Here is a 15,261-nt window from a genome sequence, read left to right as displayed (position 1 = left end):
CAACTCAAAATGAGGAGAAATAGCTGGAAACATCCATTAATAATCAAAACTTATTAGGTACAAAGAACAAATCTAGGAAAATTGGAAGTTATCAAAAGTGAAATGGAACTGATAAAGATTGATATTCTAGGTATTATTGAGCTGAAATGGGCTGGTATTGGCCATTTTGAATCTGACAGTCATATGGGCTACTATGCTGGAAACAACAAATTCAAGAGGAATGAAGTAGCATTCATCATCAGAAACAACATTTCAAGATCTATCTTGAAATACAATGCTGTCTGTGATAGGATAATGTCTATATGTCTGCAAGGAAGACAAGTTAATACCACTATTATTAAGATTTGCACATCAACCACTAAAACCAGTGATGATGAAAACTTGAGAATTCTAGTGACTTCTTTGGTCTGAAATTGATCAAACATGCAATAAAGATATGTTGATAATTGCTAGTGATTGGAATGTGAAGATTGGAAACAAAGAGGGAGGGTCAATACTTAAAAATAAGGCCTTGATGAAATGATGCTAAAGATTGCATGATAAGTTTGAAAAACCAATGACTTATTCATTGCAATCTTTTTTAGAAATCATACAAGGTTGTTTAAATTTTTAATGTTTAAACACATGAATCTCACCAGATGAAATACACAGGAATCAAAGTGACTACATCTGTGCTGTGTTGTTGTTGGGTGTTGTCAAGTTGGCCCCAACTCATAGTGACCCTACGAATAACAGAATGAAACACTATCTGGTCCTACGTGCATCCTCACAGTTGTACGTTAGAGCCCATTACTGCTGCCTCTGTGGCAGTCCATCATGTTGGACATCTTCTTCTTTTTCTCTGACCATTTTACCAAACATAATGTCTTTCTCCAGGGATTGATCCCTTCTGACAATATGTCTGAAGTATGAGAGACGAAGTCTAGTCATCCTAGCTTCTAAGGAGCATTGTGGCTGTACTTCTTCCAACACAGATTTGTTTGTTCTTCTTGTGGTCCATGGTACTTTTCAGTATTTTCCTCCAGCACCATAACTCAAATGTATCAATTCTTCTACACTCTTCCTTATTCATCTTCCTATTTTCACAAGCATATTATTATTGTTTTGTGGCATCAAGTCTGTTCTAACTCATAGCAACCCTGTATAGGGTTTCCAAGAAGTAACTGCTGGGTTTGAATTGTGTATGAGGCTATTGAAAATACTATCTCTGTGGAAAGAGATGATGGATAAGCTCAATGTCATAAATAAAAACAAAGTCAGGTACAGATTGTAGAACAGATCATCAATTGCTCATATGCACGTTTAGGCTAAAGTTGAAGAAAATTTAAACCAGTCCATGAGAGCCAAAATATGACCTTGCACATATCCCACCTGAAGACCATCTCAAGAACAGATTTGATACATTACACACTAATGACACAAGACCAGAAAAGCTATGTGATAACATCAAGAACATCACACAGGAAGAAAGCAAAAGGGTATTAAGAAAAAAAGAAAAGACGAAGTGGATATTAGAATAAACTATGAAACTTGTTCTCCAGTGCAGAGATGCTAAAGCAAATGGAAGAAGTGAGGAAGTAAAAGAACTGAACAGAAAATTTCAAAGGGCAGCTCAAGAAGACAAAGTCAAGTATTATAATGAAATGTTCAAAGAGCTGGAGTGAGAAAACCAAAAGGAAAAAACACATTCATCATTTTTCAAGATGAAAAACTGAACAGAAAATTCAAGCCTTGAGTTACTATCTTGAAGGATTCTATAGGCAAAATTTTGAACGATGTAGAAAGCATCAAAATAAGATGAAAGGTATACACATAGTCACTGTGCCAAAAATAAGTGATCATTGTTCACTCATCTCAAAAAGTACTAATAAACAAGCACCTATGATATGGATGACATCCAAAGCTGCACTGAAGGCACTGGATAAAAAGAAGGCTCCAGGATTTGACAGAATACAAATTGAAATATTATAGCACTGGAGGTACTCTACACCAAGAAATTTGGTCAACTGATTGAAAGAGATCCATATTTGTCCTGTTCCAAAGAGAAATGATCGAGTGGTATACAGAAATCATTGAACAATATCATTAATATCACATGCAAGTCAAATTTTGATGAAGATAATCAACAGGGAACTGCCAAAACCTCACACTGGATTCAGAAGAGGACATGAAACTAGAAATATCATTGGTGATGCCAGATGTATCTTGGCTTAAGCCAGAGAATACCAGAAGATATGTACTTGTACTTTGTTGACTATGAAAAGGCTTTTGACTTTGTGGATCACGAGAAGCTATGGATAACATTACAAAAAAAAAAAAATGAGCCTCCCAGTACACTTGATTGTATTCATGAGAAACTTATACATAGACCAAGAGGTAATTTTTGAACAGAACAAGGGGATACTGAATGTTTTAAAATCAGGAAAGATGCCAGGGCTGTATGCTTTTACCAAACTTATTCTATCTGTATGCTGAGGAAATAATCCAAGAAGCTGAATTATATGAAGAAGATCATGGCATCAGGATTGGAGCAAGACTCATTAACAATCTTCGACATGCAGATGATACAACCTTTCTTGATGAAAGTGAAGAGGACTTAAAATAATGATGAAGATCAAAGATCACAGCCATCAGTATGGATTGCATCTCAATGTAAAGAAATCAAAAATCTTCACAACTGGATCAATAAATAACATTATGATAAATAGAGAAAAGACTAAAGTTGTCAAAGAACTCATTTTGCTTCACTCTACAATCCACACCCTTGAAAGCAGCAGTCCAGAAATCAAATGGCATTAGGCATTAGACATTAGGCAAAAAAGGTTTGAGTACAGGTGCACTGACCTTGTTGTCGTTGTTGTTGTTAGGTGCCATCGAGTTGGTACCGACTCATTTCGACCTTACGCACAGCAGAACGAAACATTGCCCAATCTTGGGCCAACCTCGCTACTGTTGCCACACTTGAGTCCATCGATGCTGCCACTTGGCCAATCCATCTCGTTGGGGGTCATCCTATTTTTCTCTGACCCTCCACTTTACCACAGAAAACGACTGTCCCTCCAGCGACTGGTCCCTCCTGACAATATGTCCAAAGTGTGAGAGATGAAGTTTGGCCATCTTGGTCTCCAAGGAGCACTCTGGCTGCGCTTCTTCCAAAACGGATCTATTGGTTCTTTTGGCATTCCCATGGCACCTTCAATACTCTCCTCCAACACCATAACTCAAAAGCATAAATTCTTCTATGGTCTTCCTTATTCTCTGTCCAGCTTTCACATGCATGTGAGTTTATTGAAAATGCCATGGCTTGGGTCAGGTGCACCTTAGTCCTCATGCTGACATATTTGCTCTTCAACACTTTAAAAAGGTCTTGTGTAGCAGATTTGCCACTGACCTAAGTTGTGGTATTTTCAGTAACCTCATATGCATCTGGAAGTTAGACAATGAATATGGATGACCACAGAATAATTGATGCATTGTCATTATGGTGTTGGAAATGAATATTGAAAGTACCATGGATTGCCAGAAGAACAAACAGATCTGTGTTGCAAATAAAACTCGAATGCTCCTTATAGGCCAGGATGGTTAGACTTCATATCTCATACTTAGAACATTTTATCAGAAGAGACCAGTTCCTGGTGAAGGGCATTATGCTTAGTGGAGGGTCAAAGAGAAAAAGGAAGACCACCAGTGAGATGGACCACTGTTGCCACAGTAGCAGCAGCAATGGGTTCAAGTGTAACAAAAATTTGTGAGGATGGCATCAGACTGGACAGTGTTTTGTTCTGTTGTATGTAGGGTCACTATGATGGCAGCCAACTTGATGGCATCTAACAAAAGCAGCAACAGCAACATCTATTTTCGACTTTGTAGGCATACACAGTTTCTGTCACATAATCTTTGTTGTTGTTTTGTTTTGTTATAATTATCCATTTAAAATGCAAATAAATAATTCTTAGCTCAGGAACACTAAAATTAGGTAGAGAGCCAGATTTTGCCAAACCTTATCCTTACTCTGGTGACATCCTCTACTATGTCAGTTTTGACTTTGTTGTTGACCTAATGGACTTCTGTACTGTAAGCTGTTATTTGAAGGGCATGTCGTGTAGTTGAAAAATATTTGAAAATCATTATTCTAATACATTTAATTTACAAATAGAATATTTGAATGTCGGCATGTATGATTGGAACATGAATTAAGTTCTGACTCTGAAGAGTAAGGATTTCGTTCTCTTTTCTTTTCATGACTTAATTAACTTTGTTCTCATCGATGTAACTTACTCCCCTTTGATAAATATTTCTGTGTATGTGATTTACCACTTCCTCTGGTTTCATGTCAAAGAGCTTTCTGAAGAGCAGAGTGCAGGTTCCAGGGATGCTTTTCCATGTATTTTTTTTACAGTGGAGCACCTGGAGAATAGGCAGTGACAAGTCCACCTTCTGTGGACAAGTTACAAATGTTTTCTGGAAGTGAGAATAATTGACAGGTGGGTTAATATAAAAAGTCTATATTATATTTTATCAGGTCTTAAGGCTCATCTTTTCAATGCATCTCTGTTAAATTTGTATGTTTCACAGTAAATTTGACTGTGTATGTCATGAGAATTTTAAAATGTAGATTCTTTGAATCTCCAAGCATTCCATTCTGTCTATCCAGACTGATTGGACCAACTTATTGTTTACATTCACCTTCTTTCCTAACTGGGAGTAAGCAACCCTTGGGACAACATTGTCCTGCAGATATTCTGCTTGGTGAATGTGCAGGAGTCTTTTTGTGAACATTAGAAAAATGAGGAAAGGTCTACCTTTCTCCAGATTGAACTAGCCTCTTGTTTGTTATCATACAAACTGAACAGCATTGAGAAGCATCCCTGAGTGTTTCTTCAGTAGTTTCTAGCCATTAGTAAATGTTTGCAACTGCCCAAAATAAACTTCTTGAATTATAATGGGAATTGTAAAACTAGCAAAAAACATTCATAGGTATTAAAGAATCCATAATCACTTTTCTCATGTTTCATTTTGCCAGTGAGTCACAAGCTATTCATTTTATAATTCCTAAAAGGGGACTGATTGAAGTTCCGTGATACAGTGATAATGGCTTTATGACTTTCTTTTTCAAAATTGTCTATAAAAATTTACAAATTGGATAAAGGGCTTGATACTCTAACAATGAATGTGATATAAATTTTTCATAACCTATCAAGAGCAGTATTTAAACTTAACTTGCTAATTATGGGAAAGTAAGTTTAAAGAATCATTTCAAACCAAAAAAAAAAAAAAAAAAATTAACCTAGAGAACTTAATAGCTAGTGTTACCACATTATGTTTGAAATATTTTATAAGGGGACTTCAAAAAGTTAATGAGAAAATGAAATTTAAAAGTAATGGAATTATTCCATGAACTTTTTGAACTTCATCTTCTGTAATTAATGAAATATTAATATCAAAATGAATTACTAATAGAAGTTGTGAAGATTGCTTATGCTTATGAGCTTTCCTTGGATGAAATTTGTAATTAGGTAAATTATCCTTTTTGAAGAGTTTGCATGAAATCCTGCTTAGGTTCCTGTAGCCTCAGACTCCTTCTTACTCAAATACAAAGAAGCCACAGTTAATACCACTATAGGAATTGATGCTGATTTATTAGCTTTACTATAGTTGTACATGAGTTGTAAACATATGTAATTCCTTATTTGAACCTTGCATAATAGTATGGCATTGAGTTTTTATTGATTTTTACAATTATGTGGTTGTTGTTAAGTGCTCGTTGAGTTGGTTCCAACTCATAACGACCCTGTATGGGGATGTCTGGTGAGTTTGAACCACCGACCTGGCAATTCAAAATGACCTTGAGATCACATGCTTAGCCTATGGTGCCACACCAGGCTTCTACAAATAATTATAAGGATTATTATATAAAATTTATTTTTGAGATCAAAATTGAAATAATTTGAGAAGAACCAAAGGTTAAATTACTTTTCTAAATGTTGATATGTATCTACTAGATACGGAATTTAATCTAATACATTTGTCTGTCCCTTATCAATTACTATTCTTCAATATATATGAGGAGGCTTCACAAAGTTTATGAGAAAAATCCCACAATGTTTTAATTCCTTTTTCTTTAAGCTTTTAAAGTCCCCTCATATACAGGTATATATTTGGAGAAGAGGCATATCTATATTAGTGTCTATATTTCTGTGGACTCCCAGCAAAAATACATTTGTGAAGAAATTGACTACATATGGAAATGATTAATATTTTCTATTCTTCCCTGTTTCACTGTGTATGTCTACTTTTTAAACTTTTTGTAAATTTTTATTTCCTTAGTTTCCATCACCAGAATGGGACACCGTGACTCCTGAAGCCAAAGACCTCATAAATAAAATGCTCACTATCAACCCTGCCAAACGTATCACAGCCTCAGAGGCACTGAAACACCCATGGATCTGTGTAAGTGAGACTTCCTCAAAGACCCCAGGAGCTAAAATGAAAAGTAAACTCTCCTTTAGAATGTTTTTGCATAGATTTAAAATAATTTTGCATCAGAAGATTACTCCCAGAATGACGATATGTGTGATGGAAGTTATTTAGCCAAATATATTTTATAATGATGGAAAACATCGTTTTGCATAATAAAGTCCATTTTAAATAAGTTGTGAAATATATGCTGCCTACAATATGAGGAACCAGCATTTCCCACCCTAGTTATTGATATTGCTTAGGTATAGAAGTTAAGAAAAGGATACTGAGAATGACGTTTGAAAGCAGGAATCAGAGCTTTAGTAGCATAATGTAATGGTCATGGTAGTCTGAATATGCTGTAGAAGTGCTAAGAAAAATAGTGTGAAATTGGGGATAAACTTAGAGATGCTACTCAATTTTTAGAGATAGATGTCAAATGTTACAGCAACAAAATATGGTGCTTAGAAAACAAAAAAAAAGGCAGTACAATAAAAATATGAATAAGATACATCAAAATAAATATCATTTAGGAAATTATTTTTATCCATTTCTTTACTTTCTAGAAACTAAGTTTTGCATGTTAGTCTTGGCAAAAATCACTCTTTCTCATTATTAGGTAACTTTTGTAATTGCGCACTGGTACAGATACCATTAATAAAGATTTGACCAGGTTGAAGTTGCTATATGTTTAGTGTGCTCATAAGTATGATCAATTAAGTATTTGTTTTCTTTCTTCTTCTTCTAGCAACGTTCTACCGTTGCTTCCATGATGCACAGACAGGAGACTGTAGACTGCTTGAAGAAATTTAATGCTAGAAGAAAACTAAAGGTAAGACATGTTGCATTTCTGTAGGGAAGTAGATTTGGTAAGAGAGAAGTGATGTATTATGTAATGAAAATGAGTTTTAGCAAATGCTTTTAAATGTGTAGACCTCAATACTATGCCTCTCCGGAACTGCCCCGCCCCACATGGTTTTTAGAAAAAATGGAAAATATACTGGAATTAAACCTATAATGAAAAAGCTAAGGTTGTTGTGGTAATGTGTGCTGTTGTTCCGCCCTTCAGTGGAAAACAGCTGTGCAATTTGATAATATGAATCTGGTGACACACATTAGGACAGTCCTGACATTATTAGAGATATAAGCTTGCTGTTCTCAGGAAATCATGTAACAATAACAAACAAAATTCCCTTACCTAAAAATAAGACTAAGAGATTTGTTTGTCAAAGGCTATATATTTGTTAAGTCAAAGATTCTCAGAGGTGGCATTAATTTTGCATTACTTTTCCTTTGACAGGGTGCCATCTTGACAACTATGCTGGCTACGAGGAATTTTTCAGGTACATGTGTTAAGAATTCTGCTCCTCATCCTCTGCTCTAATCTTTAGAAGTCCTTTTCATTTGTTTATGTGTTTATTTTGAGACAGAGGAGGAATTTAAAACATATACATAGTAATTAAAAAAAAAAAAAACACTGTTCCGAGAAGAAAAATGTGTGGCTTGGATTTGTTCCACACCTGTAGCTGCCATTAGTAACCACTTGGGTGATCTTTCCCTCAGTTTCCTGTAGCTTCGCTCCTCAAAATAATGCCTCAGGCAGCCCCGCCAAAAAACCAGTTCCAACCTAAGACTTGTAACTCATCTGTCATCTCTGCTGGGGTGCACATAACTTGTGCGAATATGTGGTTCCTCATTTTGAAGCTCTGCATTTCATATAAGAATTAGATTAATTGACATAGCATAAAGTAATAACTATGAATTCACTTTTTCATCTCAGTCTCAAAGGGAGTCCTATTAAGCAATGTTTTTAAAAGATCATTCATGAGATAACCATTTCTCTAGGCTAAAGTTCTTTCTGCATTATAGTATCATTGGTGTACTCTCAAATTTTTTACAACTTGCATAGTGAACACAAGTTGGTTAAAAGAAGTCAATTCATTTATCATGGGAGTGCCTCTCCAAACAGAACAAATTATGTATCATTAACAGAAATTATTGAAGTTTTGGAAGCCCCATCTTTGATTGAATATCTTAAAGAGCCAGGATTCCAAAAATCAAATTTTGGAAACTATTGACTGAAAGCGTAAGAAAGCTGTGCTCACTAAACTTTTTGTTTAGCCATTTGTACTTGAAACAATTGTTAAATGACTAATGACTCAAATATTATCACTTGAGTTTATGATGTAAACAGTGATCGGCAACATCAACTTGTCCAGCTATTTCTTCAGTTCTTTATTTATTTCTTGCTCTACTTCCTTAGCTTGGATTTTGTAGTTCAGTCAGGTTAACAGTCCATCACATCATTTTCATGTGTTCTTCAAATCTCGTAGCCAATGTCTAATTTTTAAAAATTGTATTAAATTATTCACTTGTTCCCCCCTGTGCATTTAGTTATAGATAATGTGAACCCATAGGAAGTCTTTCAAAGCCTCCACTGAACTATTAGACAACAATAATAATATAGTAATGGTTATAAAGAGAGGGACGGTGTTGGTTGATTGTATGTATTTTGTCTAATGTGTTTGGTGTAATAAAACTTTGTTACTGCCTTTGTCTAGTTACCTGTCTTAAATACAGTTGATTAATATTGTTGACATTTATATGGGTGAGTCCAATGTCATCTCATTAAATATTGACTAATAAATACTATATTCAAATAATACTTCACTATGGCCCAATAATTAGTGAGTCACTAAGAGATTTATATGATATATATTGTTAATGACAAATTAATCTCCATAATTAAATTATATATTTTATTAAAGTGTTTACCTACACTCAGGCATAAACTGGGCCTTTATTAATATATATACCCATCTACAGAAGTTTTTGTTTACCTCACATTTTTTTTTTATCATTATGTAAACTAAAAACTCATGACTAATACGTGGATTTGATATTGTTTCTTAATGTTTTAGCATGAAAAACAAACTTTGTTTTTTTTCTAATCCATCACTTCAGCTGAATAACATTAGAACTGGTTACATCTTGTAGTTGATACTGCATTTTACTTTTGAGTATTTTGTTCATTCTCTTTCATTGCCAGACATGCTCTTTAAAGTAATTTGTCCACAATTATATGGTTATAAAGTTGTTTTTTTTTTTTTTTTCTTTTCTCCCTTTATGTGGAATGTATTTCTTGTGAGGTAAGGTGAATAGTAACCCAAAGGGACATCTCTGCATCTCCCAGACCAAATCCCTGCTTACCCTGAACCATTGTCTTCTCTTTGCTTGCTATTGCAATTCCAGTTATTCTAAGTTTGCTTTCTAACCTATTAACTGCCACAGAATTTATTTAATATGACATTTAGCTCTAGGCAAATAGTACTGTATCTAAGGCAACTATGTCTTACGATCTTAATTAATAGTAAATTAATAGCTTTGTTGCTAAAGACTAACTAAATAACATTTTTATATCTTTTAAATAAATTTAAAGTCATATCAAAGTGATAACAAAATAATGTCCTAATCAAATGAATGTCAGGAAATTACATGTTCATGCAGTTCTATTATAGCTACATATTTCCATTTTAAATGCCAAATTCTATTCCAATATATTTTATATATATGTATATATAAAATCAACCTCAAGTAGAAACGTAAGTGTGTATTTTGTCCTGCGTTTTCATATTTTCTACACCTGGTTTACTAATTGTCATTGACAATAATATTATCTGTTCACTGTATATGTTTCCATTCATAAGTATATATTTTTTAAAAGAATGACTTCACTTTTAATAAATTCAAGAAGTTCAGTAACAAGGAATTATAAAGACTTCCCCTTCTAATAAAATAAAGCTTATTTATAGGATCATGTGGAGTCCTGGTGTAGTGCTGGGGGTTAATGCGCCAGACTGCAAAGCCATTTGAACTGCAAGGTTGGCGGTTCAAGCTCACCAGCTGCTCCTTGGAAACTGTTACAGGGTTGCCATGAGTCAGAATCGACTCAACAGCACTTAACTACAACAACAATAGGATCATATGCTTTAGGATTTCAAATTTAGTTGAACTAATTTGAAGATTTCATTTTGTTTTTAATGTTACCTAAATTTTTTTTTTTCAGTGCATAAGGCTTTTGTTTATGAAGCTTTGACTTCTGAATTTGAAATATAAAAAATGCATAATACCATTTTAAAGGTCATAGACAAGTGTTTTAAAATTTACTCTAGGTTAGTAACATAAAATAATATTTCATTTAAATACAGTTCTAGAGTTTTTTTAATAAAAAATCAACTGTCTGATTTCAAAAGTATAATAAAGATATTATTTAACCAAAGCAAAAATTTTTAAGTGTGTTTGAAACCTATAGAAGGTGGGGCTTAGATGGCAGAACTGACATGGTCACCATACTTGTGGTATGAATGAACATGTAATACAACTTGTGAGCTGATGTCTGAAGACTGAAATCAACTTTCTGGATTACAAAAGTATAGTCCAGTTAAAGTTCCAGTATCCTTTTCATAACCAACAGTGAAATAAAGTCCAACCGTTAAAATGTTCAATTATATACAATGAACTAAATAAAAATGTAGTTCTGAATTTGACACAGCAAAATGAAGAAAAGTGATACTGAATTTCAATGTCCTGTAAGCTCTCGCTCATCAGTGTTGACCTTGATAACTTGGCATATGTTGGCCATAATCACAGAGATGCTGGAAAGAAGCAACAACCTGGCTAACTGTGTCTATGAATAGCATACTCAAATGATTCTCCTCTCATTTTGCAGCAGCCAAGAGTTTGTTGAAGAAACCAGATGGAGTAAAGGTAAGTTAAAATAGGTGCTCCCAAACCATTTCTGACTTTCAGATGCTGAATAATTTTTAAATGTTAAATCTAAACTAGTACTTTTGTGGTTAATAATAAAGGGTGCAGATTGAATTATGAAACAATTTAACGCACAAAGATGACTAACATTTATACCAAGAATTATTAGACTTTCGTCTATTTGGTTACATATCAAATACTCAAGGAAATTTGTACTTATATGTGGAGTTGTTAAAGAAATTGAATCTAAATCCTCTCTGTTTTACTGTAGTCTGAAGCTATCATGGTGACCTAAAAATCTGTGAAAACCAAATGCCTTTCCAAGTTATTATGCTGTGTTCTTAAAGGCCACAGCCACTGAAATATATATATCACCTTAAAAAAATCCAAGTCTTTGAGTCTGGAATCAAATGTCAAATTACTAAATTTCTCTGCTTGAACAGTGTTTACCAGGGTTTTAGTGGTACTTGTGCTTATATCATAAGGTATTGAGATATGTATAAGGGAAATGAGATATTAGAAAAACATTCCAAGAAAGATAATGGCAGGATATTTTGACTTTCTTGGATTTCTAAACAATAATAAAATTCCAATCAGTAATACAATAGCATATTTTCTACTGCTTCTTTTTGGTTTCATGAGAATTTACATCTGACTGTGTAACTTTATATTTACATTATGTGTGTTATCTTCTCAGAGTCTCACCTAAATATTTTATTTCTTTAATCTTTTTCTTTCTCTTCCAATGGCAGATGCATAATTCCTCATCTACACTTCAGCATTCTTGGAATTAGTTACTATTCTAACATTTGAACTTGACCCAGTCAGCTCATTTTGAAACTGTAACTGAGAATCATTTGTCATTTCTTATGTTTGTACCCAGTCATTTCTTCACCATTTGTCTGTGTTCGATTTGGGAATTTTCCACAGTGACTATGCATTTGTGATTTCTATGAGGATGTCTTTGGCCTTTTACCAATTGTTCTCCTTAACCTGTGATTTTTATTTTCCTTCTGCTAAGTTTATTGTATTTAGACTTCAATGATGACAAGTGATGTCTGTCTTTTATCCAATAATACTTTGGTGAAAATGTGGCCTTTTTAAAATTTATGAATTATTTTTTCTGCTTTGTTTTTCTGTACCATTCACCTGATGCAGAGCTCACACTTCCTACTGAAATACCATCTCTTCTATCCTTATACAGAAAGAAACACTCCCAATTTTTTTTTTCTCTCCTCGCCAACTTATAGCTCCTCCTTAAAGACAAGATTATTCTGTATTCCATGCTTTGATATTATAAATTCAACCGGTCATGTTTTTTTTTTTTTTCTTTTCCTTTCTCTTTGGTCAATTCAGAAAAGGAAGTCCAGTTCGAGTGTTCAGATGATGGTGAGGATCTCTATCTGCTAGATTTCTCCTCCTATGGACATTTACACTTAGGAATAAAAAAGCTTACTTAACTAAATTAGTGTAAGTGGAGAATATTGAGTATAGGGCCATTTAAAGGTCAGTGTTACTCGCGTACCAAAACACTTAACCGTACTTTTGTTTTTAACTATTCTTCTTTGAGCTTGAATTTTTAAATACATAAAATGTTTATGTCTATATCCACATATTATTAACAGGTTTAATCTTCTAAAAGGACAACATTTTCTCTTCACATATAAACATAATTAATCTGTCTGTTTAACGGAGAAGTGAAGAAATACTATAAAGATGATGATCATGATTGCTAAATAGAAATGATTCTTAGTTTAGGCATAGCATGATACACCCCCCAAAGGGTTGATAAATAGTCTGAAAGTGTGATCATACACCAAACCCATCCTAGTTAAGCACTATTAGAGAAAATATTTATTAAACTCAATAATGTCAATAATTGAGAAATGAATATCTTACTCATGCCTCATAAGAATCATTCACTATACCATTGAAATGTTTGATTTGATTCATTAAACACACACACATATATATATATTGCTTCTATAGTATAAAATAAACTACATTCACAAGCAAAAGTACCAAAGTTTTTATGTGTTTTATAAAAGCTATAACCCATGCTTGATATTTGATCCAGACTTGATCAGTTCCTCAATCCTTTTACTTAGAAATTCTTTTATTTGTCAATTAACTAATATTACAAAACACCTTAAAAATACTTCTCACAGTAAAAATAGATAACAGATCATGAAAATAATCTTTATCTTGGCAAAAAAAAAATTTTTTTTTCTGCACATTTAAACATGACTGAAAATGATAGTTGAGGCACATATTCACTTAGAGTATATTTCCCATTCTTGGTAGTAGAAGGTGGCTTAACTTGATAGGGTGGCCTTCATTTGGAAAGGATCATGGTGCCTTGTTGTATACTTGTTATTGTTGTTGTGGATGCTGTCGAGTCAGTTCTGACCCATAGCAACTCTATAGAGGGTTTCCAAGGAGCAGCTGGTGAGCTGAACTGCCGATCTTATAGTTCAAAGGGCTTTGCAGTCTGGTGCATTAACCTATAGCGCCACACCAGGCCTCCTGTTGATATTTACTTGTGTGTTAATGTGTGTGAGTATGCAGATAGATTTCTGTGCATAGGTGTACATGTGGAACCATTTTCACTAAAATAAAGCAGTTCTTAGTGGCCACAATCCTAGAAAAATATTTGGTCTCATCTCAAAATAGATGTCAAAAGTATCTCAGAATATTTCTCTTTGATTCTTTGCATCCACTAATATAAACTGAATGTAGAATATAAATACTTGTGGTGCTTTTAATTACTTATAACACAAAACAAAGCAAAAACCCTGATCACTTGAAAAGAAGGCAACTATTTTGCCAAGCACTCTTCCTGAACAGTATTCTATACTAACAGAAATACTTCATTTTGATCCCTCTCTAATAGACTTCATTATCTCTTGTCTCCTTTTAGCTATTGTACAACATTTATGTTGAATTCTGTGCACTTTGATTTATAGAGAGTTTTTCAACAAACTATGTGTAAAATATTGATTGAAGATTAAATATTAAAGGTTTTCCAGTAAAGGGCAACAAAAAGTTTTTGTTTTTCCACATATCACAGAGCACAATGTTACAATGCATTTAAATAAGACTAATACTTGCTAATCATATATATGTGAACCAATAGAAAAGGAAAATATTAGAAACCTAAATTAATTTCTGTCAACTTCTGTCTGCCTCTCAGTACTAGTGTCAATAGGGGCTATAAGTATAAAATATTAAAGCACAAACTGTTAAATTGGTATGGCCACTTAGTCATTTGGTATTTTTTAATTTTATGTAGTAGGTTGTTCTCGTTAAGTCCTTAAATCTATTTATACTAAAATCATGCCTATGTATTCCATTAGATAACAATACTTAGATAATGTTAAAAAATAAATGGTAATTTGTATTTCTGTTTGATAATCATAAATTGTCATGCATGAGTTTAAAAGATTGATTATTATTAATTTTTTAGTCTTTGAACTACTTGAAGCTCAGATTCAATGATGGCTTCAAGTTGCCACTTATGTCTACAAAGAATCTTCTCTGTGGGCTCATTACAATAATTAATTGATCCTCTGAGTTGCTTTCAGAGTGTCTCTTGCACAGTAATGATGACACCTACTTTAAGGTCAAACCCAATTGTGTAAAAGCAATGGAATAATGCTATCAAATGCAGTCTTCAACAATTGCAATTACAGTGGAAAACTTATTATTTTCCTCTTAAACAAATTTGAAAATAAAGTCCATTTAAATGAAGGAGCTCTGGTAGCGTAGTGGTTACGAATCGGACTGCGAACCTTAAGGCCAACAGTTCGAAACTACCAGGCGCTCCGCGGGAGAAAGATGAGGAGTTCTGCTCCAGTAAAGATTTACAGCCTCGGAAACCCTGTACAGGGTCGCTATGGGTCGAAAACGACTCGACGGCACTTAACAACAACAACAACAACAAATTCATAATATAGTAAGCCTTTGATTTTCCCATGTATAACTGGAGATGTATTTTTTAAAGGAGACCCAGACTTGCATTTTAAAAAATATATT

General features: G+C 33.7%; 1 protein-coding gene across 12 annotated transcripts in view; it reads left to right on the top strand.

The window, feature by feature from the left end:
• LOC102820955 (calcium/calmodulin-dependent protein kinase type II subunit delta-like) overlaps positions 1-15,261 on the top strand; it is a 416,134-nt gene that overhangs the window by 337,428 nt on the left and 63,445 nt on the right. For 7 of the 12 annotated variants that reach the window (XM_006872238.1, XM_006872247.1, XM_006872241.1 and 4 more), the window contains exons 10-13: positions 6,328-6,450; positions 7,208-7,291; positions 7,760-7,802; positions 11,189-11,226. In XM_006872238.1, coding sequence (XP_006872300.1) covers positions 6,328-6,450; positions 7,208-7,291; positions 7,760-7,802; positions 11,189-11,226 — 288 coding nt within the window. Of the gene's footprint in view, positions 1-6,327; positions 6,451-7,207; positions 7,292-7,759; positions 7,811-10,340; positions 10,387-11,053; positions 11,069-11,188; positions 11,227-12,582; positions 12,616-15,261 lie in introns of all 12 variants that reach the window. The other 5 variants (XM_006872248.1, XM_006872244.1, XM_006872240.1 and 2 more) reach the window with 4 other exon arrangements.

Source organism: Chrysochloris asiatica, unplaced genomic scaffold (assembly GCF_000296735.1).
Source record: "Chrysochloris asiatica unplaced genomic scaffold, ChrAsi1.0 scaffold00188, whole genome shotgun sequence".
NCBI classification, from domain to species: domain Eukaryota; kingdom Metazoa; phylum Chordata; class Mammalia; order Afrosoricida; family Chrysochloridae; genus Chrysochloris; species Chrysochloris asiatica.
Note: the sequence above shows the minus strand (reverse complement) of the source record. Positions and strands in the feature narration are given on the sequence as shown.